This window comes from Camelus bactrianus, chromosome 16 (genome assembly GCF_048773025.1).
Source record: "Camelus bactrianus isolate YW-2024 breed Bactrian camel chromosome 16, ASM4877302v1, whole genome shotgun sequence".
NCBI classification, from domain to species: Eukaryota; Metazoa; Chordata; class Mammalia; order Artiodactyla; family Camelidae; genus Camelus; species Camelus bactrianus.
The window spans coordinates 2,255,132-2,279,237 of record NC_133554.1 but is presented as its reverse complement, the minus strand read 5'-3'; the positions used below and the strand labels follow the sequence as shown (position 1 = coordinate 2,279,237).

At 57.5% G+C, this 24,106-nt stretch overlaps 1 protein-coding gene and 1 pseudogene across 5 annotated transcripts; both read right to left on the bottom strand.

Moving 5' to 3' along the window:
* Window positions 1-1,088: 1,088 nt before the first annotated feature.
* Window positions 1,089-17,030, bottom strand: TRPV2 (transient receptor potential cation channel subfamily V member 2). Of its 5 annotated transcripts, none has more exons than XM_074342104.1 (15): window positions 16,638-17,030; window positions 15,113-15,349; window positions 13,040-13,173; window positions 11,380-11,673; window positions 10,444-10,742; window positions 8,961-9,134; window positions 8,435-8,590; window positions 7,840-7,935; window positions 6,910-7,050; window positions 6,353-6,518; window positions 5,164-5,226; window positions 4,738-5,063; window positions 3,733-3,860; window positions 2,805-2,884; window positions 1,089-1,292 (listed from the first exon to the last, which is right to left on the bottom strand). In XM_074342104.1, exons 2-15 carry the CDS (start codon window positions 15,310-15,312, stop codon window positions 1,198-1,200), a joined length of 2,352 nt encoding a protein of 783 aa, XP_074198205.1. In that variant the 5' UTR covers window positions 15,313-15,349; window positions 16,638-17,030; the 3' UTR covers window positions 1,089-1,197. The 5 variants fall into 5 exon arrangements, with proteins under 5 accessions (XP_074198205.1, XP_074198208.1, XP_074198207.1 ...); XM_074342107.1 differs by having other exon boundaries at window positions 5,160-5,226; window positions 6,980-7,050; window positions 16,638-16,965; XM_074342106.1 differs by lacking the exon at window positions 16,638-17,030 and adding an exon at window positions 16,040-16,624.
* A 1,964-nt stretch (window positions 17,031-18,994) lies between these two features.
* LOC105061697 (MSL complex subunit 3 pseudogene) lies at window positions 18,995-23,713 on the bottom strand (annotated as a pseudogene).
* Window positions 23,714-24,106: the final 393 nt, after the last annotated feature.

Genomic DNA, 24,106 nt, shown 5'->3' with positions numbered 1-24,106 from the left:
GGCGCATGCGCGGAGCCCGAGCGTGTCCGCGGGGCTGGGGCTTCCTCGCCGCTCAGCAGCTTTGTGTTGCGGCGCGGAGAAGCCGCCTTCCTGAGCTTCTCTCTGCCCGTCGGGAAGGTGCATCACGTGCGGTCACGCCCTTGAAGCCCTGCAGAGACTTGGCACCAGTGAGCGTCATACACAGTGTAGCTGCTCGCAGTTTGGGGAGCTGGTGCCGTCTGCGCTGCCCGCAGCCGCTTCGTAATGTCCACGAGCCTCTCCAACCCCTGCGTCCCGACAGCCCTCCTTACTCCCTGTCCTCCGCGCCCGCTCCCCGGGGACCCCTCCCTACTTAGAAGATACTCAACCCGTGTGTACACGTCTTAAACACATATTACCCCGAGGGAGAAGACTGGAAAGGCAGTAGTGAGACGACACTTTTTGAGCTGGCCTTAGAAATAAGCGCAGGATTTTAATGGAGGGAGGAGGATTTCTATAAAGAGCCACGCCTATAGGAGCCAGACGCACCCGAGGTCTACCGGCCTGCGCGAAGAATTTACTGAAAGTGCCAAGGAGAGCAAGATGCGTCTGGGAATGCTCGGGCAAAATCATGGAGGGCCGGGGATGCCAGTTAGTACGCCCCAGCCACCCTCGTGGGCGCTGGGAGCCCCTCAAGCCTCCAGAGACAGCGGGCGCTACTGGCAGCGTGTTTCCCTTGTGTCTCAGCAAGGTTGCTCTGGCTTGGAGCGGTGGGAACTGAGCAGGAAGCCAGCGGGGAGAGGAACAGCGTGAGCTAAGTAAGCTCAGAGGCTGGAAGGCTTTGCTTTGAGAGACATCCTGGAGGTGGCTTTAAGAGGTGTCTGGAGGCTGTGGGAGAGGTGGCCGTGCTTGCTGGTGACCACCACCTTGCGTCTGCCGTGACAGCTGGCACAGCACCTCGCCCAGCTGCGTGCACCCGGAAGAGGGCAGCTGGGGGAGCGGCAGGTGAGGGTCCCCTGTGCCAGGCGAGGGCCTGAGCAGCCCAGCCCCAGAAAGACGTGTACTGCAGAGACAAGCAGATGTCGACCCCCAAAGGCTCAGTAACTACCCAGTGTTTCCAGGAGAGCTAGTCATGAGAAAATATGTATTTATTTTTGCCACCGAAGTTCCCTGGGGCCCCAGAGCCAGCAGGTGGGGCTGGAAAGGTTCCTGGCTCTGTCCTGCTGGTCTCCTGCTGCATCAGCAGGACTCCAGGGGCTGGAGGGGCATGTGGTCGTCCTCCACGGCACTGTCCTCACTGTGCTGGGAGTTCAGGGCCAGGTTCTTCGTGGCACCTATAAACGGGATGAAGACCACTGTGGCTTGGCCCTTGGGGTGTGTCCCCAGGAGGCAGGCTCCAGGAAACAGGAGGAGGCCACAGCCATGAAAGCGCATCATGCCCAGTGGACAGCAGGTGAGGAGGCCCTGACAGTCCCGCTCCCCGACTCCCTGCTTCCAGAATATTTCCTGAACCCCCGCCACGTGCCAGTCAGGGGCCTCCTCCCAGGAGCGGAAAGTGTTAACAACCAGAACACCTGGAAACAGCCAGAGGGAAATGAGAGGTGCTCAGAAGAGAGGGGACCCCCACTCCCAACCCGCAGGGCAGGTGTCGGATGTGGACACCCAGAGGGGTGGAAAGGCACTTCTGACAGAGACAAGTGCCGAGGAAAGAAAGGACGCAGGAGCACTGCGGATAGAGGAGCTGCTGTCCCGTGGGGGGGGGGGGGGGCTGGGCAACAGCTCTCCCGCCATCGTGGGGAGTGGGGGTTCCAGGCAGTGGGAGGCAGTGTCGGCCGTGGGCAGTGTGTGGTTTTTGTCTGCATCAGAGGGACTGGAGTGGGATAAGCCTGGAGCTGAAAGACTTGTCTGGAGGTCCAGGTGCAGGCTGAGAAGGGGGCGAGGTGGCGTGGGCTTGCGTACATGGTCCTGGGGGGCAGCCCCGAGGCTGTCCCCGTGGGCGTAGGGGATGTCCAGTTAGAGGCCGAGGCAACAGCAGGTATGGGATCAGTGTGGTGTGTTTGGGGCAAGATGAGGGACAAGGGGACTTCCAGAGTCGTGGCGCTGAAGCGATGGGGCAGCAGGACCGGAGGAAGGGAGACAGACAGGTGGGCAGGAAAGCTGTCAGTTGGTGGGGGACCTGGGAGTCTGGGAAGCCCGCAGGCTCTGGCGCAGAGGCCAGAGGAGATCAGGGTGGTGCAGGGGCTGTTGTGGGGAGGGGGCCAGGGCCACGGGCACAGCAAGGGGAGTCTTGGAAAGGGCGTGAGAAAGGAGAGGAGGGCCAGCTGGGGACACAGCCTGGGAGCTACTGAAGACTCCAGAGAGGGCCCCCTGTGCAGAGCTGTCCTGGGAACAGGCCTCTGCAGAGGAGGAGGGAGTCAGTCTGGGAGGGAGGCAGCCGGGGGGGGGGGGCAGGAGGGGCCGGAGCCCCCTAGAGTGGAGAGGGCTCAGGAGGGCACCTGTGCTGTAGCTGGGGAGGGTCTCCCTGACTTGCCCCTCTGCTGGCTCTGCCCAGGCCTGGCACTCACTGAGAACCCACTGAATGGGCAAAGGATGCAGCAGATTGGAACCTGGGCAGGCCAGGGATGGGGAGGAGGTGGGAGGGGAGGGAGCACCAGGAGCCAGTTTGCCCAGGTGACCGTGGAGAGATGGGGTGGGGGGACTGGGGGATGCACCAGTTCAAAGGGGCAAACCCTTTACATGAGCGGAGCTGGGAAGTGGCCACGGAGGCGGTCCTGCCCCTGACTCTCCATGCCAAGCACACGCACACACGCACGCACGAACACGCGCACACACACAGAGCTACCCACCAGGACCGCCTGCCCCCGAGGGCTCTTCACACACTGTCGGCAGCGTCTGCTCCCAGGCAGCCCAGTTCACTTCCTCCACCCTGAGGGCGACAGAGCAGTTGTGAGGCCCCAGGAAGCTGAGGGTGCAGCCTGCTGTGCCCGGGAGAGGGGTGGCTCCCTCCAGGGCACGGACTCTGGACCGTGAGGAGGACAGGCTTCCTCTGACCATCTCTGCAGGACCCCGGGCTGTGCACCGGCCCCCCTGAGCCCTGACCTTGTGGCTCTCAGACTGCTCCCGGGTCAGGGGCCCACGAAGAGGAGGAGGCGTCTCTGCCCTCGGGCTGCTCACAGCCGCCTGGGTTGCCCCAGCACCCAGAGTTCAGATCAACCAGCTTCCTCGGCTCTGGGGCCCTTCCTAAGGCCCGCCCCCCTCGCTTAGCTGCTCTCTCCTGAAAGTGTTTCTGGCTGTGCCTTTGTCACAGGTCCCCTCTCCCCTGGGAGGGTCTGCTCTCCATGGAAGGGTTGCAGCCCCGCGGTGAGGATGGGGGAGCTGGAAAGGCCAGGCAGACCAGCCGGGGCAAGGTCGGCGTGCTCCAGCCAAGGACCCGCCTGGATTCTTGGCCTCCTAACTGTACCCTGTTTCAGGCCAGCAGGAGTAGGTCAGGGACCACCAGGGAGAGACTTCAGTTCAAGTCTGTGGGACAGGAAGATGCCCGGATAGGCAGAGTGACAGGCACCGGGGCCCTGGGCCTATGAGACGCAGCCTCACTGACCTCGCTGGGTCAGGACGGAGTCCCCTGGCACTCCTAGGCCCTGCCTTTCCCACCAGACCTGGCTCCCAGCCGCTGTCCCCTGGCTTTCAGGAGAATCAGGCTGGCCTGCACTCTGGGCAGTCTCCAGGGATCCCCAGGTCAACAAGGTCCCCAGGCCGCGCCCCCCACACACTCACCTGAAGCACCAGCGCTCATCAGGGCTACCGTCCGGCCTGGTGCCGACTGTCAGCCTCACACCTGCCTGCTGCTTCCGCCTCCTGCACCACCAGTACCCATTCTCCATCTCCAGGACAGAGATGGCTTTCTGGGGACAAAGGAGGTGTCAGATACAGCGGCCAGCCCTTTACAGTGTAACTCAAAAGTCGGCTAAGGGGGTGGATTTGAGCCTTCTGTCCTGCAGCCCTCTGCACTGCTTCCGCACTTAGACTGAGGCTAACGAGTCTCGGGCTGTGGCTGGGAAGTCAGCACGCAATGAGCGCCCTACAGTTGCAGTTGCTCAGTTACAGGTTCTGGAATTCCACACCACCAGGTACAGAAGTTCACTGGTGCCTGCCACTGGCCCGCAAGCGAGTCAGATGGGACGCAGAGCCTGGCTGGAGAGGACACGGACACCTGGATGAGGGGCTCGTGCAAGGTCAAGCGTGAATTGGTAACGCAGTCCAGCCCCCTGGGCAAGGCTCTCCCCGCACCCACTGCCTGACCCACCGCCGCCCTCTTGCTCTCATAGGTGGTTGTCACGTCAGCTCCCCGCTGCTGGAGCCTCTGGTGCCCCAGGTCCTCCAGCTGGGCCAGCCCCTGGACCTTGCACCCTGCCTGTCCCACCCACCATGCCGACCCCACTTAACACGTGATGAACACAGAAGGCAGCTACACGAGGGTGGGATCTTGTTCTCTGCCCTGAGTTTAGAGCCTAGAACTGTGCCTAGCCCTGCAGTAGGCGCTCAGAAACACTTAATATTAATGATGGCAAGCACCTGCTGTGTGCCACTGAGCACCTACTACGTGCCAGGCACCACCCTGAGGGTTTTAGATCCCTGAGCTTATTTCAACCTCGCATCCACCCTATGAAGGGAGGAATGGATGAGGGGAACCCCGACGAGGGCCTGGAACTCAGCTGGGTCCTGCACACTCCTCCCCGGGTCCAAAAAGTGGTGGGGGGTCTGGGGGGCCTCCCTGGGCACCTGCAGCTTCCAGATGCTCCAGCTGTCAGTGGCCACGCTGTTGACGGTCTCGCTCATGAGGGCGATGAGCATGTTGAGCAGCAGGACGTAGGTGAGCAGCACGTAGGCCAGCAGCAGCAGCAGCACCACCCCGCGGAAGCGCAGCTGCTCCTGGAAGGCCAGCTCGCCCATGCCGATGGTGAACTTGAACAGCTCCAGGGAGGCGTCCAGGACGCCCTTGTACGGGGCCGTGCTGCCCTCCTTGTCCTCCTTTCCCGCCGCCTCCGTGGCGTTGGAGCCTACAGGGACCCCGGGGTCCTGGGCCTCCTGGCTCAGGCTCACCAGCGCTGCAGGAGGGAGGCAGGGGGTCCTCAGCCTGGGGAGACCGGTGGGTGGCCTCAGGGGTGCGCAAGGGGTGGGTGGGGCCGGAGGGGGGCCTTTACCTACAGCGAAGCCAAAAAGGAAGACTAGGTAGACCAGAAGGAAGCGAAGCAGGTCCCGCAGGATGACCTAGAACACACGAGCCCCAGGTGGGTGGCTGGATCACAGGGCGGGACCCAGACCCCTGCCTCAGCCGCAAGTGTGGGTTCCCATGTGCACACCACACACACGTGTGCATACATGGGGTCCTGTGGAGCCACACTGAGAGAAGATGGGCATTTATTCATTCAACAAACGTTTAGGAAGTGGGTGCTGTGAATGGGCCAGGCCCTGTTCTAAGTGTCGAGAACACACTAGTTCTGTTCATGAACAAAACAGATGCTTCCTCTCCCTCGCTCTCCCAGCCTCCTTGCTCCGTCACCAAGTCCACCTCGCTCGTCCTGGCTCCTGGCCGTGGCCTCTGCTATTCCCTTTGCCCAGAAAGCTTCTTCCCTGAGTCTGGGGAGGCTGAACCATTCTTTCAGGTCTCAACACCACCTCCGCAGAGAGGTCTCCCAGAGCATCCAACCTAAAGCACCCTCTGCCCCAGTCATTACCCGTCACACTGCTGTATGTATTTCCTTCACAGAATTCAGCATTCTGTAACATTCTATATTTTTGTTTCCTCTGCTAGAACGTTAGCTTCAGGAGAGTGAATTTAGCATTCTACAACATTCTCACATGTTTTCTTAGTGTTTTTGTTTCCTCTGCTAGAACATTAGCTTCAGGAGAGAGAAGACGCATCTGTTTTGTTCATGAACAGACGTGTATGTTCTCGACACTTAGAAGAGGGCCTGGCCCATTCACAGCACCCACTTCCTGGACGTTTGTGGAATGAATAAATGATTGCAGACACACCCAGGTGCCCGGATGTCCCAGGGCACAGGCACACAGGTGAGCTTAGGTGCACAGTCCCTGCTCCTTCCGTGTGCAAGGATGCACCTGCTGCCGGGTGGACACTTGCAGACACACGCCTGTGCACATTTGCTCACCGTGGGGAGCGCATACCCTGAGAGCTGACACGTGCATGCTCACCCTCATGCTTAGATTTAGCGCATGTCTGGGCACGCAGGGCACAGGCAGACACCTCTTGTCCCCCTCTGCCCCGCTCAGCTGTGGGGGAAGGGGCCTGCCTGCTGAGGCCAGAAGAAGGCCCACCGGTGTGCGGCTCCTGCCCTGCCCAGTCTGGCTGCCCCCAGGCCACCCTGCCTGTCACCTTCTGGATCATGACGCTGTAGATGCCCATGTGCTGCATGCCGCGCGTGTAGTACAGCAGGTTCAGCCAGCCCAGCACCAGCGAGGACACGAGCAGGGGCAGGTACCACTCGACGGCCAGGAAGCACAGCCCCTGGGACAGCACGGCGAGCAGCGCCTGGACCAGGCTGTGGGGGCGGGGCGGGGTCAGCCCACAGCCTCCCCTGGCCAGCGCTCACCCCCACGGCCTCCCCCACCACAGGCTGAGAGGTGAGAAGTCCTCCCCCTGCCTGGGACGGGACCCAAGCAGGTCCTGACCTCCATCCCGGACAAGGCATTTAACCCTGTGGGCCTCCGTCCCCTCCCCTGTACAGTGGGTGTAACAGGAGTAACACCAGACTCGAGAGCCCCGGCGAGGATTCAGCGTAAAGGGCTCAGGCTCCGAGGGCGCAGGGCGAGGGCTCCGTCAGTGTCACTGTCGCAATCGCGACCTACACGGACCAGACTGGACAGCAGCCCCGACTCCTGACCCCAGTCCCCTGGAGCTGCCTGGCCCAGGGTCCTCGCTTCTAAAGCCACCTGGTGCTGTCGGCCACGTGGCCTTTCCCAGGCCTGAGGCAGGGCAGGAGGAGCGAGGCGCCCCACGTACAAGAGGATTTCAAAGTAGCTGTCCATGAACGAGGTCCAGATGAACAGACGGCGCCTCCAGAAGTACCAGAGCTGCGGGGAGAGGGGACGCGTGTGAGGGCTGCTCCCCAGGCCACGACGCAGCCCCTTTGCCCTCAGGGCCCAGCCAGCGCTCTGTTCCCCGGCTGCCTGCCTGCTGGCCCGGCCTGTGGGAGCCTGGCCAGGACCACCTCCGGGGCTCAGGCAGCAGCTTTGACTTGGGGATGCTCGTGAGTTCTGCTGATAGCTGAGAAAGCTTTGGACCCTGTTTCCAGAAAGTGCACAGACACCCAGACGAGGCCAGGGGCCTCTGCTCCCTGCGGACCCAGATGAAGGATTCACACACCCCAAATGGGGATGGGGAGGGGGGCTCCTCTCCCTCCCCCTTCCTCGGCCTTCCAGGGGCCACCCTGTACTCCAGCCAACCTGGCCCTGGTGCCTAATTCCTGCCCACTCTCAAGAGTCTCAGTGCCATGGCCCTGCCTGCCTCCTGCCAGCTGGCAGCACCTTGACCTGAAGAGGCCCTGGGGGGCGGGCTGGGCTGAGTTCCTCCCACCCCCACCCTTCTGTGCTCCCCAAGTGAGGGTCAGGGGCTTCCAGCTCCACCCCCAGGGGAGCAGAGCCAGCATTGCCAAGGAAGCATAGGGGACACTCGCTGCCCCAGGGGCACCCAGCCCAGAAGGCAAGGCCAGGACCCACTGCCCTCAGCTGCCCTCAGGCTGTCTTCACAGTACCAGCCCGGGGATTCAGTCTCCCATCGGTGAAGGGACTGTCGGGAGGAACTCTGAGGCTCCCTGTGGCAGAATTTCAGGTTTGGGGTGGGGGAGCAGGAGGAGCACTCACCTGGCCCATGAGGATGTAGGCGCCCCCGAGCAGGACCAGGATGTGGCCCAGCAGCAGCATGGAGTTCCCAGCAGTCACCTCCAGGGGGAGGGAGTCCTGGTTGAAGAGACACTCGGGTAGGGCCTGTGGTCCACCCCCAGCAGCTCCCCGCTGAGAGCTCAGCTCAGGGCCCATTTCTGAGCATGAGCTGTGGCGAGGCCCCGCAGCAGCAGAGCAAACACGGCTCCGGATCCAGACTGTCTGCGTTCAGATCTGATCGCCACTGCTCACGGCCTGTGTGACCCTGAGTGAGTTACTAACCTCCGTGCCTCCCGCCCCTCAACTGTAAACTGGGGATAACGGTTCATCTCAGAGGGTGGTTGGGAGCATTAGCTGCGTAATTAACACATGTCAGTCACTCAGAACACGTTCTCACAGGTGGTGCGCACTCAGTGCTGTTGTTGTCGTTGTTACTGCCGTGGCGCCGGCTTCCCTACCGTGACCAGCCGTAAGAGCATGGACAGACCACCCTAGCGGCCAGGCCTCCGCGTCATCATCTGCAGGCAGGGCGGTGATCCCTGCCCCACCCGCCCAAAGTGCCCCTCCCCGGCCTTGCCTTCCCCAGGGCGGGCTGGTGGTAGGTGACGGCAGTGAAGACGGACACGTAGGTCAGGTAGCACAGGAAGTTGAAGAGGAACCTGGGGACGAGCAGATTCCACTTGGCCTGCAGCAGTTTGTTCAGCGGCTCCAAAACCACCATTCGGTGCCGGTGCTAGGGCGGGAAGGGGAGCCAGAGGCACGTTCAGTCTGTGTCGGGGCACAGGGCTGCAGGGCGAGGATGGGGAGCCCCGACTGACCCCCCCCCAATAGCCTCCACCCCACCCTTATGGCTACAGAGTGACCGAGAGCCTCTCCCTCCAGTCTGGAGCCGAGTGCTGGTCAACAGAGGCCCCCAGTGGTCGCCACCAGGACCCTCATCCCCGTTTCGGGTGGGGACTGGTGTGCGGAGTGAGTGTGTGGCCAGAGGCCGGGTCAGGACCGGCAGCCACACCCACCCCGCACAGTTACAGGGCTGGGGTGGTCCAGACCCTGCCGAGAGTTCTGCCAGCCTCCTGCACATGCTCCCACCCCAGCGGGCTCACCGGGCTCCTGCAGTGAAAGGCGATGATCTCCAGCACTGAGTTCTCCTCCGAGCTGTCCACAGAGGCCAGGTCATACAGCGACACCCGGACAGGCCCGTAGCACCACTCCGTGAACTTGCGGGAAAGGAACTGGCTCGGCCCCAAGAACTCCCGCTGCAGGATGTGTCTGAAAATCTGCAGGGCGAGCACGTGAGCCTGGCCTGCATGGCCACCTCCCAGCCCTAACCTGGAGGCTGGGAAACACGTGGTATCCTGCAGACACGTGCACACGCCCCACACCCACGGGTCCTGGTGTGTATGAATCTTACACATCCACACACATGCAGCCACCTGTAGACACTCCCACCCACCCACCTATGCCCGGGCCTGCCGGCCAGCCTGCCTCTTCCTCCTCCACTCCTGCCCCGAGGTGTCTTTCCTGGATGCTCACGTGGCAGAGGGACCCTCGGTCCAATGTCCTTAAGGCCCCTTGAGATCAGAGGTTACCAGCTACACGTGTGTGTGCACGTCTGTGGCCAGAGTCTAGAGCTTTCAACAGACTAGAAAGCATCCCTAACCGGAAGATGTGAAGCAGCAATTAGATTTTACAAATGAGGAATGGTGGGGAGGGAAGGGCCAGACAGGGGAGCAACTTCCACAGGTCACATAGCCGTGCTTCCAGACGCTAACGGACCTTGGAGGGCAGAGTAAAATAGTCACACTCCCACGTATGTTTATTTTTATCTCTTGTCTTAACCTTCAACGACGCCTGTGCTCTAAGCATTGGGCCTTGTGTCACCTGGGCTGGCTATACACCCATGAAGCTCCCCTGGTAATAAGAATCAGACAACTGGAAAGCCGTTTGGGAAGAAAAGTAGAGCTGGATCATGATACCAAAATAACTTCCAGATAAATCAAAGTTTTAGGCATCGGAAAGGAAACTGCAAAACAAAAATCTGCAGGAATATATGGACGTGGAATATATACACACACACACAAGGTTTTAAAACCTTGTAGAAGGAATTAAGCAGCAGCAAAACCCAGGAACCCTAAAGGAATAGATAACTATACTTGGATACATAAAAATGTAAGAATTCTGTGTAGCAAAAAAATGCCAAAATTTTAATTTTACCGTTGAACTGGGAGAAAAGTTTGCAACTTTATTTTGTTTGTTTATAGTAAAGTGCTGATATGTTCATTATCAAGAACACTTAGCAATATTAAGAAAATCTAACAGCAAAGAATATGAGAAGACTGTTTCAGAATCAAGAAACCCAAACGACTTTAAAAAAAACCCTGCTTTCTGCTTTATAATGTAATACGTTCAGCAGCTCCATTATAATTTATCAATAAATGTACACATATGAGACGTACATGCTGAAAATGTTCTTCTAGCAGGAGAGTTACACCGAAAAGTGGGGAGACCCTTGGTCTAGATACCACCCCAGGCTCCTTCTGCGGAAATCCTGCTGCTTCCTGGAAAGGGGGCGGGGCAGCCGCTCACCTCGATTTTGCCCTCCTTGGCGGCCAGCTTCAGGGGCGTGAGGCCCTGCAGGTTGGGGATGTCCTCCAGCTTCACCGTCGGGCAGAGGCGGGCCCCAGCCTGGAGGAGCTGGTCGTACATGCGCGTCACCAGCGCGCTGTTCTCGGCCGAGTTGTCCGCGATCATCACCAAGGCGTGCAGGACCGTGTTGCCCAGCGAGTCGGCGGCCTGCAGGCTGGCGGGCTGGTGCGGGTTCTCCAGGAGGTAGGTCACCACGTCCCATTGCTTGGTGCACGCGGCCAGAGAGAGGGGCAGCTCGCCTGGGGGCCGAGGGGGCATCTTGGGCCTCGGGCTTCCCAGCTTACACCTGCCTACTTCTCGAGCTCCCTGGACCCAAGGCCGGCCTCCTCGAGGCGGGTGGGGCCCCCAAGGAGAGGGTGCTGCACTGCCTAGGGGCCTGGCGCATCCGGGCCTGCGCCTGCGCCTGCGCAGTGAGCCGAGAGGCGCGCGGGCCACGCTCTTGCAGGCGCTGGGGTGCAGGCGGCTCCGCGCGTCTCTGACCCAGGGGAGAGAGGGCCCCAGAGCTCTTTCCCCTCGAGGGGAGCAGGCCGGCGGCCTGCCGACGAGGGTTCCCAACCCGCGCCTCCTCTTTCCTTCGCCGGGGCCAGGCCCACTGCCGCCGCACAGACGCCTCTTGGGAGCCCGCCTGGCCCAGTCTCGCCGAGGCCAGCCCCGGCCGCCCACCGCGGCCCTGTCCCAGCGCGTGCGCGCCGAGCTTCCTCGGCCGGGCAAGGGTGAGGCACCTCTGAAGACACACCGCTGCTGCGGGCGGCCCGGAGGCGAGCCCCGGGGTCGCACAGGTCTGGGTCTGAGGGCCCGCACAGGAAGCGCATTACCCCTGTGACCCGGGCCAGGCCTCCCCCTCTGCAGCTCGATTCGGCCAGGAAGGCCCCTCACCGAAGTAGAAGCAGGTCTCGGGGCTCTTCTTCTGGAAGAACCGGCCGCAGGCCCGGGCGTGCACGTCCGCCCCGTTCTCCACCAGCAGCCTCACGCACGGCAGGCTCCTCTTCTCGATGGCGATGTGCAGGGCGCTGTGGCCTCGGTAGTACTCGTCCGTGCACTGGGCGTTGACCAGAGGCCGCGGGTTGCCGGAGTCCCGGTCGATCTGCAGCAGCGGCTGGATGCAGGCGTTGGCGCCGCCCCGGAGGTTCAGCACGGCCTTCATCAGGCAAGTCTTCCCCGTGGAGCCCTCTGTGAGAGGAGGGAGGGCAAGGGGCACTGCGCCACCGGCCTTAACAGTGAGCCCAGCTCCAAAGCTCCCCTCGGCTGGTGGGACCCTAGCCATGCTGCAGGGTCTTATGGCCAACAGGTATTCAAATACCAACAGGTTTGACTACCTGTCTTCTCTAGAAATTAAGTTTCTAAGACATAATTCATCAGGTGTGCGACGTTGTCTAGACAAGAACACTTGGAACAGTATTTGCTAAGTGGCTCTACCACCAAATGGCTGTCTCCTCCTGGCAAATCACTTGCCTCTCTCTCTCTCTTTTCTTTTTCTTTTTAATTAAAAACAAATTGTTTAATGGAGGTACTAGGGATTAAACCTAGGACTTTGTACATGCTAAGCTTGTGCTCCACCACTGAGCTATTACCCTCCCCCTTTTAAAAGAATTTTTTTAAACTTGGCCTCTCTTAACCTCAGTTCTCCTCACTGTAAAATGGGACTATCCCAGGGTGATTGTAAAGATCCCATGGAATTATATACACAATTCTTAGCACACAGAGGGCCTGGCACACCGTGTTGAGGCCAAAAACTACAAACAACCCAAATGGCCATCAATAAGGAGTTAGTTAACTAAATTTTGGGAAATGGACACAATGGGAAACTCTGCAAGTTGTTCAAGTGACGAGCGGGAGGCCCATGTACTGAAATGGAGCGTGTTCCAAGATGTAGTAACGGAGGGGAGCGCATTACAAAACAGTGCACAGGACACAAGGACACAACGCCATTTCTGTAAACAGACACCTCATGTATTTCAACAGTTTGAAAAGAGGTACCCCAAACCATTATCAAGGACCAGGATGATGGACCGTTTTCACCCTGAACTTTATGCATTTCATTACTATTTAAATCTTCTAGAATACACAAATGTTATTTTTCTAATCAGCCCAAACAATAAAGAGATTTAGATTTTGGGCAAAGGGTGCTCTGAGACGGATGAAGTGTATGGTAGTGTAGAACACACTACATGGAATATAGGATATTCTGTGTTCTATAGAATATCTCAGCAATACTGTTATTGGGGGAAAAAAAAAAAAAAAAAGAGCGAGAGTGAGAGAGAGGGGATGTGTTGAGGAAGGCCCTGAATATCCATTCAGCCCCTGAAGCGGGCAAGGCCGGCCGGGAGCCAGTGGGATGTGCAGAGGAGGGAGTGGCCGTCCTCTCTGCTGGCAGGGCCCCTGCAGGCATTCGGGGGGCAGGAGGGCTGCTAGGAACGCTACCTGGCCCCCCACCGCCCCCAGCTCCTGATCATGGTCAGACCCACCCAGGCAGCCGGTCTCAGGCCAGCCGCCAGGGGACAGCCGGCAGGGGCTCTGGCCCACGCAGCAGGCCTACCTGTGTACTCTGAGTCCGTGAGGTACTTGCTGGTCCGGCGCAGGTACTCTGGTAGCCCAGCCAGCTCCTCGGGGACCCCCCGAGCCACCACGCTGAAGAGCCGGTCACGGTCAAAGCGGCTGGGGTCTGGCTGGCTATGGGGAGGTGGTTAGCGACAGGAGAGCCCTGGACCCCCAGGGAGCCCCCTCCCCAGAGGGCCCCTTCAGGGGTCCCTGTGAGCACCGTGCGCCCCCCGGGCCCCAGAGCCCCGTGGGAGGCTTTCTGAGGGCCTCTGCCCTCCCAGGCAGACCAAGGAGACACCGAGTGCTCAGAGTCCCTGGAGGAAGGGGTCTGTCCGGCGCCCCCAGGCGTCACCGCTGTCCCCAGCACCGGTGCCTAGCATGCACTGGGTGCCCTGATGATCTCGCATCAGGCCACGGTCCCCCGGGTTGCTCAGCACGGGAACTCGTCCTGGCTCCTGAGCTGGGGTTGGGGGCGGGGTGGGCTGCAGGAGGTGCTCACAGACTGTTGAGGGGACGTGGCCCCTGGCCTCCACCGAGGAATCAAGAAAAGCCCCTGGCTCGCCCTCTCAGAAACCATCTCTGGATGAACAGTGGACTGTCTGTCCGTTTTACCCTCACTTCTGCCCTGGGTTAGGAATCTGTTTCTCCATCAGATAAACTAGGAGATAAAGTAACTTTCCCAAAGTCACACGGTGCAGAACTCAGGGCGGCTGTTCAGCCGACCCCAGACCCTGACTCCTAGCTCCAGAGAGACTCCAGGCTGGGCAGCCAGAAGTTCCTCAGAGCAACGGGGCCCAGCACGGAAACCAGACGCTCACAGAGTTTTACTGAGAAGCCGCACTTCCGGGAGAGGCCCGGGAGGGGCTTGTAGCCGGTCTCAACCTGGCAGTGTCTGTGACAGGGAGGGGGAGGAGCGTGGGGCATCCCTCCTCGTCGTCACTACCCACGGAGGCCAGGTCCCCCCTGGGGCTCCTGGCACCAACTGACATAAAGGGACAAACAAAGGGGGACCCTCAGGTCTGCCATGGAACGGATCCACCAAGGAAGGGAAGGGGATGATGAGCGGGGAGACTGGGGGGTCAGTGATGTTTAAGCCATGATCGTGTGACTGACAGATGAGGAAGCTGTAAGTCTGCCCGGCCTGGCCAGACACACCGTCATCGCCCCGCAGCCCACGTGACCACAGCATGCCCAAGAGGGCTCTGCGCTGACTCGGGAGCCCTGCGGGCAGTCCGGCGGCGGGAAGTGGCTATTTGGACAAAGCGCTTCCTGTCACAGGGTGGCATCATGGTCCTGGGATAGGGAAGCCTAACAGGGGCACAGATTGAAGCACCAAAGGGGCCTGTTCTGCCTTGGGCAGGCGATCCAGCTCCCAGAAGCCTCGAAAGCATCCTCTCCTGCCCTGGTCTGAATCTGACCTCAGTCCTCCAGCATGAACACAACAGGGGGCTCTGGGCTGGGAGCCCAAGGCTAGGGGCCAAGCCCCAGGCGTGAGGAGGGAGGGAGGGAGGGGCTTCCCTTGCAGAATCCAGCCTCGTATGGGGTGTTGGGGGGCAGATGCCAGGGCTGGACGTGGCACTCCTGGTGAGAGTGGGCTCCCACAGTCTGAATTAGTAGACATCACAGGAAAGTCAAAGTGAAGACAGCCCCACGCAGAAGCCCATGGTCCTCAGTTCCCAGAGTCCATGTCCCCTGGGCAATGTGTTCAGCCTTGGAGCCGAGCCCGGGAGCACCCGGGACATTTCCAGATGTCCTTACTCTCTTGGGTTGGGATGTGGATCTTGCTACCACCCACCAAGGGACTGTGACTTGGGGAGGCGGTGGGGGCACAAATGAGGACACGCCAGGGTCAGCTGAGTACTTGGAGCTACCTAGAGGAACACAACCCCAGAAAACAGAAGACCAAGAACGGGGAAGGTTCTAGAAAAAGTAACCCCAGAGAGCAGAGCAGAGTTCAGCCCGTGGGGCCCACGAACCATCAGAGCCAGACCCAGGACCCTGCAGGCTGCAGGGAAGGGGCACTGGGGCCGGGCTGGAGGGGAGTCCCTGCCCCCCCCCACTGCTGCCTTACCTGGCACTTGCCCCCTTTCTGAAGTTGAGGTTCACTTTGATCTGAGGGGAGTAGTTCCGGTCCTCTCCCTGGAACGGTGACTCCATGGGGGGTGGCCCCGCCCCACCGCCCAGCTGTCCTTTGTCCACCTGAGCCCCATCTTCTTGGCCTCCATCTGAAGTCTCGAGTCTGAAAGTGGGAGGGCTGGAGGGCGAGGTCATCTTAGGGGAGGAGGCTGCTCCTTCCTGGCTGGAAACTCTGTGGGGACAGAGATGTCAGAGGCACCTCTGTACCCTAGGTGGAGTCTGTGACCAGAGAGGTCTAGGAGCTGGGTACAAGTAGGACCCCCCCACCGTGGGAGCTCACCCACCAGGAGGGGAGAGGGGAGCCAGAGGTGGGAGGCCCATGTGGGAGGAACAGGGACCATAACTGTCCCTAACAGTCCCTCTGGGACTTCCTGATCTCTGCTAGGCCACAGCTGCTGGTCTGAAACATTTGTGTTAACAGCACAACCCTTTCTCTACACAACATCTTGCCCAGTGGCCAATATTCACATCAGATAAAAGCGCAGTGTCACGTGGGGGCAGGACACTGGACCTCGCACCACTGAGGGGGAGTGCTCTGGGGGAAATGTTGGAAAACCATTGGTTTTTCAAAGCCCCTGTTTTGCTGCAGGCACTACTAGGGCTCAGAAAGGGGAAGTGACTTTCCCGAGGTCCCAAGCCGTGGGCAGAGCCTAGTCTAAAACCAGCTACCAGGATGTTCCTCTTCAGTTCTCAAAATCTTGCAGGGCTCATCTATATTTTCAGTCATGGAATGCCCCCTCTCTGGGCCACAGGATCTCTAGGGGCTTCAGAGCCGCAGGGAGACTCCTCGCTGTGCCGAGACTTCCCCTGACCAGCACCCCACCGGCCAGCTCTGGGAGCTCAGCTCACAGCACCATCTCACCCTCACAGGAGAGCAGAAACCACAGCCGCCATCACATGGCCAGGGCGGGGCCCCAGTGTCGGGAGGGGAAGCCCCTGGGCTCCTCCAGGGGGTAGACAGCTAAGAGGAAAGAATCCAAGATAGGTAGGGGGCAGACAGAGGGGTGGGAGAAGGGGGCAGGGAGCAGAGCAGACCCTGGGGGTGGGAAGAGGGGGTGGGAGTGGCAGGGTGAGGTGGTGGCCAGGCCTGGGTCCTCTTCCTGCAGCTGCAGCTGGGGGACCGGGTGGGGCATCTTCCCACAGAAGCAGGGGAGGCTGGAACCTGCCGACTGCCTCATCATGCCGTTTTGACCCAGCATCTTTCTGCCCACTCCGGGGCGTCCTTCCCGGGTCACACGCCAGTGAGCTTGGCTGATGTCCCCAACCGCTCCCCATCCTGCCTCCCAGCCCACCGCTTCGAAGCCCTGGCTGCAACAGCTGTCTGCCCAGACCCTGCCCCCTCCTGGACCCCTGTCCCTCATGGCCCGGGAGGAAGGGTGGGGCGGCCCAGGTGCAGGGAGCCTTCAGCGTGAGGCTTGAAGACCCGGCCCGCTCGGATGCCCGCATCGCCCCTGACTCACCGGCTCCGCGGAGGCAGCGCGCGGCGCGTCCCGGGCGGCGGGGGCTGCGGCGGAAGTGCGGCCGGGCGGGGCGCGGGCAGGCTCGGAGCCCCCCGAGCGAGCAGGGTCCCGCGGGGTTCTGCACGCTCAGCCCACCCGGCCTGGCCGCCGCAGGATCAGCTCTCCTGCGGCAGGACCCGCTGGCCGCGAGACTGACCATCCGAACATCGGGCCACACCCTCTCTGGGGAGACACGCCCCGCCCCCACCCCCACTGCCTGTCACCGAGGCCCCTGCTAGGGGGGGCAATCAGAGGCACCCCTCGGGGGCGGGGCCCTGACCCGAGGGGAGCTAGCGTGGCGTGGCGGGTGGAGAGGGGACTCTTCCCACTGCACTGACATCCACCCCTCCCCTTCCCCACCACTTGCCTCCCAGCGGCCATGTGGCTCAGACTAGGAGCTGGTTGACCCGTCACGGAGCCGGGAGAGCTGATTGGATGCCCGCGGGAGAGGAGAGACTTGGTACCTGCCCCGGGAAATGCACCCCACCCGTCCGACCTCCTGGGGCCGCCCCCTAGCCCCCCAGCCAGGCGCCCTGACGGCCCCGGCTTTCCCTGAGCTAAAGGCACTTCCAGCACCAGCCAGCAGGGGCCGACAGGGAGGCGGGCTTGTGCTTCTGAAATTGGTCCTCCCTCCCCTGCCCTGAGTACAGACTCAGCGTTTGGGACCTGGGGACACAGTCACCAACCAAGTAGTCCTAGGACGTCTCCCTCTCTCTCACTCCTAAAATCCAGCCCCATCAGGAGCCCCACCCCCACCTCCAAACCTACCAATTTGTCTCTATCTCTGCCTGGTCCAAGCCACTGTCATCTCTGCCCAGGGGAGACCACAGCTACCTCCAAACTAGTCTCCCTGCTTCACTCTGGCTGCCCCCGCCCCAGTCCATTCTCTTCATGGCAACATGAGTGATCTTTCAAAAATGAAAACCAGATCACCTCATTAACCCCTGCCTCCGACCAGTGACTTTCTTGGCATTTAGAATAAAATGCAAACTGTGTATCAACCCCGCGCGGCCTGGGTGCCCTTCTCCATCCTCCATTTTCATCTCTCACTGCAACCTTGTCATGCCCACTACACTGCAGACCTGTGCTGTCCAATATAAGGTCATTGGCCACAGTGGCTATTTAAATTTAAATCGATTATAATAAAAATAAACATTCAGTTCTACAGTCACATTTGCCACATTTCAAATGCTCATAGTCACATGTGGTTGTGGCTACCACATTGAACCACACAGATATAGAACTTTTCCATCATAGCAGAGAATACTATTGGACAGCCCAGCACTAGACGTTCTGAACACATTTCAGTCTCTCCAACATTGCATGTTCTCTTCCATTGCCTCCAAGCCTTTGCACAAGCTGTTGCATCTATCAGGAACACACACACACACACACACACACAGTCCTTGCTTTAGCCAATTCCTACCCATCCTTCACCTCTCTGTTTCAGGTTTTTTTTGGGGGGGGAGGGTAATTAGGTTTATTTATTTTTAGAGGAGGTACTGGGGATTGAACCGAGGACCTCCTGCATGCTAAGCATGTTCTCTACCACTTGAGCTATACCCTCTTTGTTTAAACATCACTTCCTCTCTGAGTAACCTTTCCTAGACCCTGGACTGGGCTGGGGGATCCCCGCTCTGTGTTCCATGACACTTTGTGTTTCTCTGATCATACGTAACTCTTCATTATTGCTAACATTTATTTCATTGTCTGGCTTCATCTTTAACAGTAACGAATGCCTACTGAGCAGTCACTAGGTACCAGACGCCGTGCTAAGTGCTTTCCATGTAACTAGCAGAGCAACCTTATTTCACAGATGAGGGAACTGCAGCTGGGAAAGGCAGGACACCCTGTTCAAGGCCACGTGGCTGGAAGGTGACAAAGCAAGGATTCAAATCCAGAGCCACAACCTAGCCACCATGCTCTCCAAGAGGCAAGATCTTGCTCTTTTTGCTGGATCCTCAGCACCTAGGACAGTGTCCAGCCCCCAACTGATGCTCAAGAAGGCTTTGAATTATAATCATAATGCAGAGGGCATTACTTTGCTTTGGGGGGAAAATTAAAGAGTAAGTGGAGACCCTCAAGTTGTTCAGAGGCAATACCACATCAGGTGACACTGGCAAATGGGCAGACAACCCTAACTGCAAATGAAGTTTATTAAAAGTTCTCAGATGATCATTCATCAGGAAAATGCAAATCAAAACCCACAGTGAGAGAGCACCTGGCACCCACTAGGATAGCTATAATTAAAAAGACGTAATAATAAGTGTTGGTGAGCATATGGAGAAGTGAGAACCCTTCTACACCACTGGTGGGTTATAACATGGTGCAGTCACTTTGGAAAACAGTCTGGCTGAGCCTCAAAAAAATTAAACATAAAGTTACCATGTGACTCAGCAATTCCACTCAAAAGAAATGGAAACATATGTCCACACAAGTACTTGTACACAAATGTTTACAGCAGCATTATTTATAATAGCCAAGTGGAATCCACCCAAATGTCCATCAGCTGGTGAATGGATAAATAAAATATAGTCTCTCTGTACAATGAAATATTATCCAGCCACAAAAAGGAATGGAATAGTGATACAGGCTACAACATGGATGAACTTGAAAAACTTAGGCTAAGTGAAAGATACCAGTCACAAAAGACTTCATATGGCATGGTTTAATTTATATGAAATGTCCAGAATAGGAGTCTCTGCAGAGACAGAAAGTAGGTAAGTGGTTACCGAGGGCAATGGGATTTAGGAGGTAATTGGGAGCCAAAAGCCACAGGGCTCCTTTTAGGGGTGATGACAGTGTTCTAAATTTGATTGTGATGATGGTTGTCAATATGCCAAAGACCACTGAATTGTACACTTTAAATTGGCAAACTATGTGTGAATTTTATCTTGAAAAAAAAAAAAAAGGCCTCCAAGCAGAGAAGAATGCTTGTGTTTTTAGTCGGAAATGAATCAAGCAGAGAAACAAAACTGTCAATCCCAATGCCATTGGACTCGTATTTCAAAAAGCTTCATGCAGTCCTGTCTCCATGCAAGGAAAATCTCCCCCACGCAGGCTTTTTTTTATTTCCAATAAGATGGGCAATGACTTATTTAAAGCATCAAAAATAACATTTTACAGATAGGGAACCATAACATTATACAACCAATTATAGCTGTAAAATCTCAAACATTCAGGCACTGCTTTATTTAATTCATCAAAAACAAAGTTTTAAGGAAAAGGAACTGTAACAAACAAATGTATAGCTGCAAATTTTCTTTTCCCATCAATATTAATTCTCTCTAAAATATTCTGGGACTACTTTGCGGTTTCCAAGCAAAACTAAAATTTGTTGGACAGTTGCTCAGCCTCATTATAAGAATGAAAACAGTTTGCAGAACAATTTTGTTTAATGCTAACAAATAACTAAAAAATGTGGTTATCTCTAACAAATAACTCCAACATCTACTGGAACAGCCCAGCCTATGCACACTGTCATGAACATTTCACTGTGAACACAGCTGCTCTCGTCCTGCCATCACAGATGACATGTACCGTGGCAGGGGTCAAATGTCGGAAGCTGTTCAGACACCTAAGAAGTCATCCTTAACAGAAAGAACTACAGTAGGTGAGCAACTCAAATAAACGGGTCTGCCTCTGCCAGAGCCCCCCTCCCCACCCCCACCCCGAGAGTGGGCGTTGCATCCACTCTGTAAAGAAGGCCCGCCAGCTCCCTAGTTCTTCATCGGGAACTTAGAACGCACAGCTAGATAGAAACGCTGTTCTTTCAGAACCCTCAGCCACCAAAACCCTACTAAACCGCCCTGGGGTTCTTCGAGCCGTAGTGCGCCTCACAGGCGGCCACGTAGGCAGACTCTGGGAAGAAGTCGTGGTATTCCGCTAAGAAGCTCAGAAAGAGAGCAAAGTGCTTCAGCGAAGCCTTCAGATTCTTCTCAGAAAAGGACATCTTTCCAAGGATTTCTGGAAGCTTCACGAACAATCGCAGCAAGTGTTGAGCCCCATAAATGTAAGATGGTGGAGGTGGCCGGTCACCTGGCGGGGTAACTGTCGGGTACCAGTTTCCAGGAGAGGGCCTCGTTTGTTTCATTAGTTCCTCTGCCTCCGAAGCCAGCAAACGCGGTACTCGCTTCCCGGCTAGGGGTCGGGGGAACGGGCGAGGACGACCTGCTGTGCGCAGGGGTCTCTCCCGCGGGCGCAGAAGCAGGCGGGCGAGCTGGCCGACGCGCCCTGCCGCCGGCGCTGGGGCTGAGCCAGGCGCCGCTCCCGCGCCCGGGCAGCCTGCCGCACCCGGCAGGGTGGCGCGTGCACCGCCTCGGGGGCTGCAGGGCTTCCGGCTCGGCTTCGCGCCTTCCGGGGATAGCTGGCTCACCTGCGGCTGGCCGGCCTTCTGTGGCCTGTGGCGTGGAGGGGCTCAGCAAAGGCGGGCTTGGAGAGAGCTCCTCCTGCTTCCTGTGAGTGTTGGTGGCGCTTTCCTTACCCGGAAGAAAAAAACTGGGTGAAGTCACCTTTTTATACTGAACTTGTTCGTATGGGTAGAGCAAAACCAGTGGGAGAGTGTAATCAAAGGTTATTCTTAATCCATCCGCCATCTCCTTACAAAGGTGAGCGTTCTTCTCTGCTGGGATGTAATGGACGTTCGTGCTGGCGTGCGGCCCGGCGTGGCGGTGGCGAGGCCTCCGTCTGGCTGAAAAGGCCGCATGGACAGCGGAACGCTTCACGTAGATTCCAGAATTGTTATGACGCTGGTCTGGCTCGGGAGCTTCACTAACCGTCTCCTCCCGTTGACGTGGTAGCAGCCATCCTCCAGCTGCCGCTTCAGGACTGCAGGGATTGCGACGGTTGCCGATCTTCCTTGCATGCGCCTTTCTGCGCGCAGCTCTGGCTCTCCCTGCACTTCAGGATCACTCTCTTCACTTATTTCTCCATCCTTTTCTCCACCACTGTCATCCTCTTCTTCAGCGGGGAGGCTTTTTAAGACAGAGTCTATGCCAGGCGGCCGGCAGCGCTTCCTTTCTCCGTGTGCTTCTCAGGCGAGCTACAGCTTTTCTTGCCAGTTTACATGTCGTCTCCGATCTTCATCGCTGTCACGAAGCACGTGGTCTTCAGCTGCCCATCCATCCCAGCTGCTGTGCCACCCGTTAAAATGGGTCACATATTCCGGGATCTTTCTGCCTTTTTCGTCTTCCCCAGCAATGACACCGACAACCTGGGTCGGCCGGTCAGGGGAGCCCGCGCGGCGCTAGGCTGCGCAGCGTGAGGAGAGATTTGACCCGAAGGCGGAGGCCGGGAGCGAGCGGCCCCGTGGGACGCGCGGCCCCGGGTGCCCTCGCGCGCAAACCGACGCCGCGGCCCCAGCCTCGCGGCACTGCGGCCCCCTCCCCCAAGCAGTCTTGAGGCGCCATCTTTCCATTTCGCTTCGCACTTAGTAACTTTTCATAAAGGCATTTTTTTCTGCCTAAATTTATCTTCAGAACCAATTTTGATGAAAACAAGATAGAGGCCCAAAAAAATGTGCAGCAGAGATGTCCTTTGGAGAAAACCAAGTGTCAGCGGTGGGAAGGCAACTTCCTATTCTATGTGTACCATTTGTACTGTTTGAATTTTTTTTACCACTAGCTTAAAAAAAACCCCACCAAATATGACATCTCTTGCAGAGTTAAAAATCCAACTCAGCTGTGTGCAAGACATGTCCAAAGTCTGTGCATAATTAATGTAAATTCTAACAAGAGGTGGGAGAGAGGGGTTCAGAGTCCAGAAGATGTGAACTGCTCTGGCCTTGGAGGAAGTTGGGGGAAGCGAGTGGACAAGCCAGAGCCGCACCTTTGCTTCTCCCAAAACTTGGTCCAGAGCCTGGGCTGGGCCTTATGTACTGGCCAGGCGCAGCCTCTCTGAGCAGCTTTGTGTCTGAGACTGACAGAGAAGAAACAGAAATAAGCCAGCTTTGTGGGGAGGGTATAGCTCAGCGGTGGAGTGCAGTGCTTAGCATGCACCAGGTCCTGGCCTCATACTGGGACAGAAAAATACTAGCTGAGGTGGCTTTGACCCTTAGAGGCCACTGAGGCCAAGAGTAACTCCTGCAGGAGAAGGGGACCAAAGTCCTGCTGGCGCAGGTGGATCCTGCCTGGCCTGGGAGAGTTCTAACTCTTAGGGAACATGAGCTGCCTCTTCCCACACCGCCTCTGCACCCCAGAGGCCACTGCTCAGGCAGGCAAGGATATGGAGCCCTTCTCCCAGGATTCAGAATAGCCAGAGCCAGGCCCCTGGCCAAATCTGAAAGCCCAGCCTCAAGTCCATAGCCTCTGGGGAATTTTTCCAAACTTGGGCTGAAGCTGGGCCCATCCTCAACAGTCCCTCTGTTGTCTAATGAATATCTAATGGATGTCTGATTTTACCACTGAAATGACCGGGAGAGAAGGATATTCTGTCATCTGGGAGGCAAGAATAGAGAAATGAAAGGGGGGTGGGGAGGCGGAGTAGAGAACAGATGGGGCAGAGAGGAAGCGCTGGTCAAGACCACTAAGAGACACAGCCTGAGGCCAGAGATCCAGACAGGCAGGCCAGAACCAGTGACAGCGACAGGATGAAGACCAGACTCAGGCAGAGTCAGCCTGGGCCAAGGAAGCATCAGCACGACCCGGAATGCGTCGGCGGTTGAACCAAAGAACCAATGGTCCAGCATTGCAGAGCGATGGATGCGCATCAGGAGACACCTGCACCCCAGTGTTCACAGCAGCACTATTTACAATAGCCAAGACATGGAAACAGCCTAAATGTCCACCGACAGATGACTGGATAAAGAAGATGTGGTATATTTATACAGTGGAATACTATCCAGCCATAAAAACCACAATATAACGCCGTTTGCAGCAACATGGATGTCCCTGGAGAATGTCATTCTAAGTGAGGTAAGCCAGAAAGAGAATGAAAAATACCATATGAGATCGCTCATATGTGGAATTAAAAAAAATAAAAATAAAAATAAATAAAAAACATAAACAGACTCATAAACATAGAATACAAACTTGTGGTTGCCAAGGGGGCGGGGGTGGGAAGGGATAGACTAGGAGTTCAAAATTTGTAGATACTGACAGGCATATGTAGAATAGATAAACAAGATTATACGGTATAGCACAGGGAAATATATACAAGATCTTGTGGTAGCTCCCAGCGGAAAAAAAACGTGGCAATGAATATACGTATGTTCATGTATAACTGAAAAATTATGCTCTACACTGGAAATTGACACAACATTGTAAACTGACTATAACTCAATAAAAACAAACGTTAAAAAAAAGGGGACCCAGCCGGAAATGCAAAGGACCTGCCTCCACGCCTCAGCCCCGCTCCACCCGGGACTCCTCCCCTCCGCGCCTCAGCCCCGCCCCACCCATACTCCTTCCCTTAGCACCTCAGCCACGCCCACG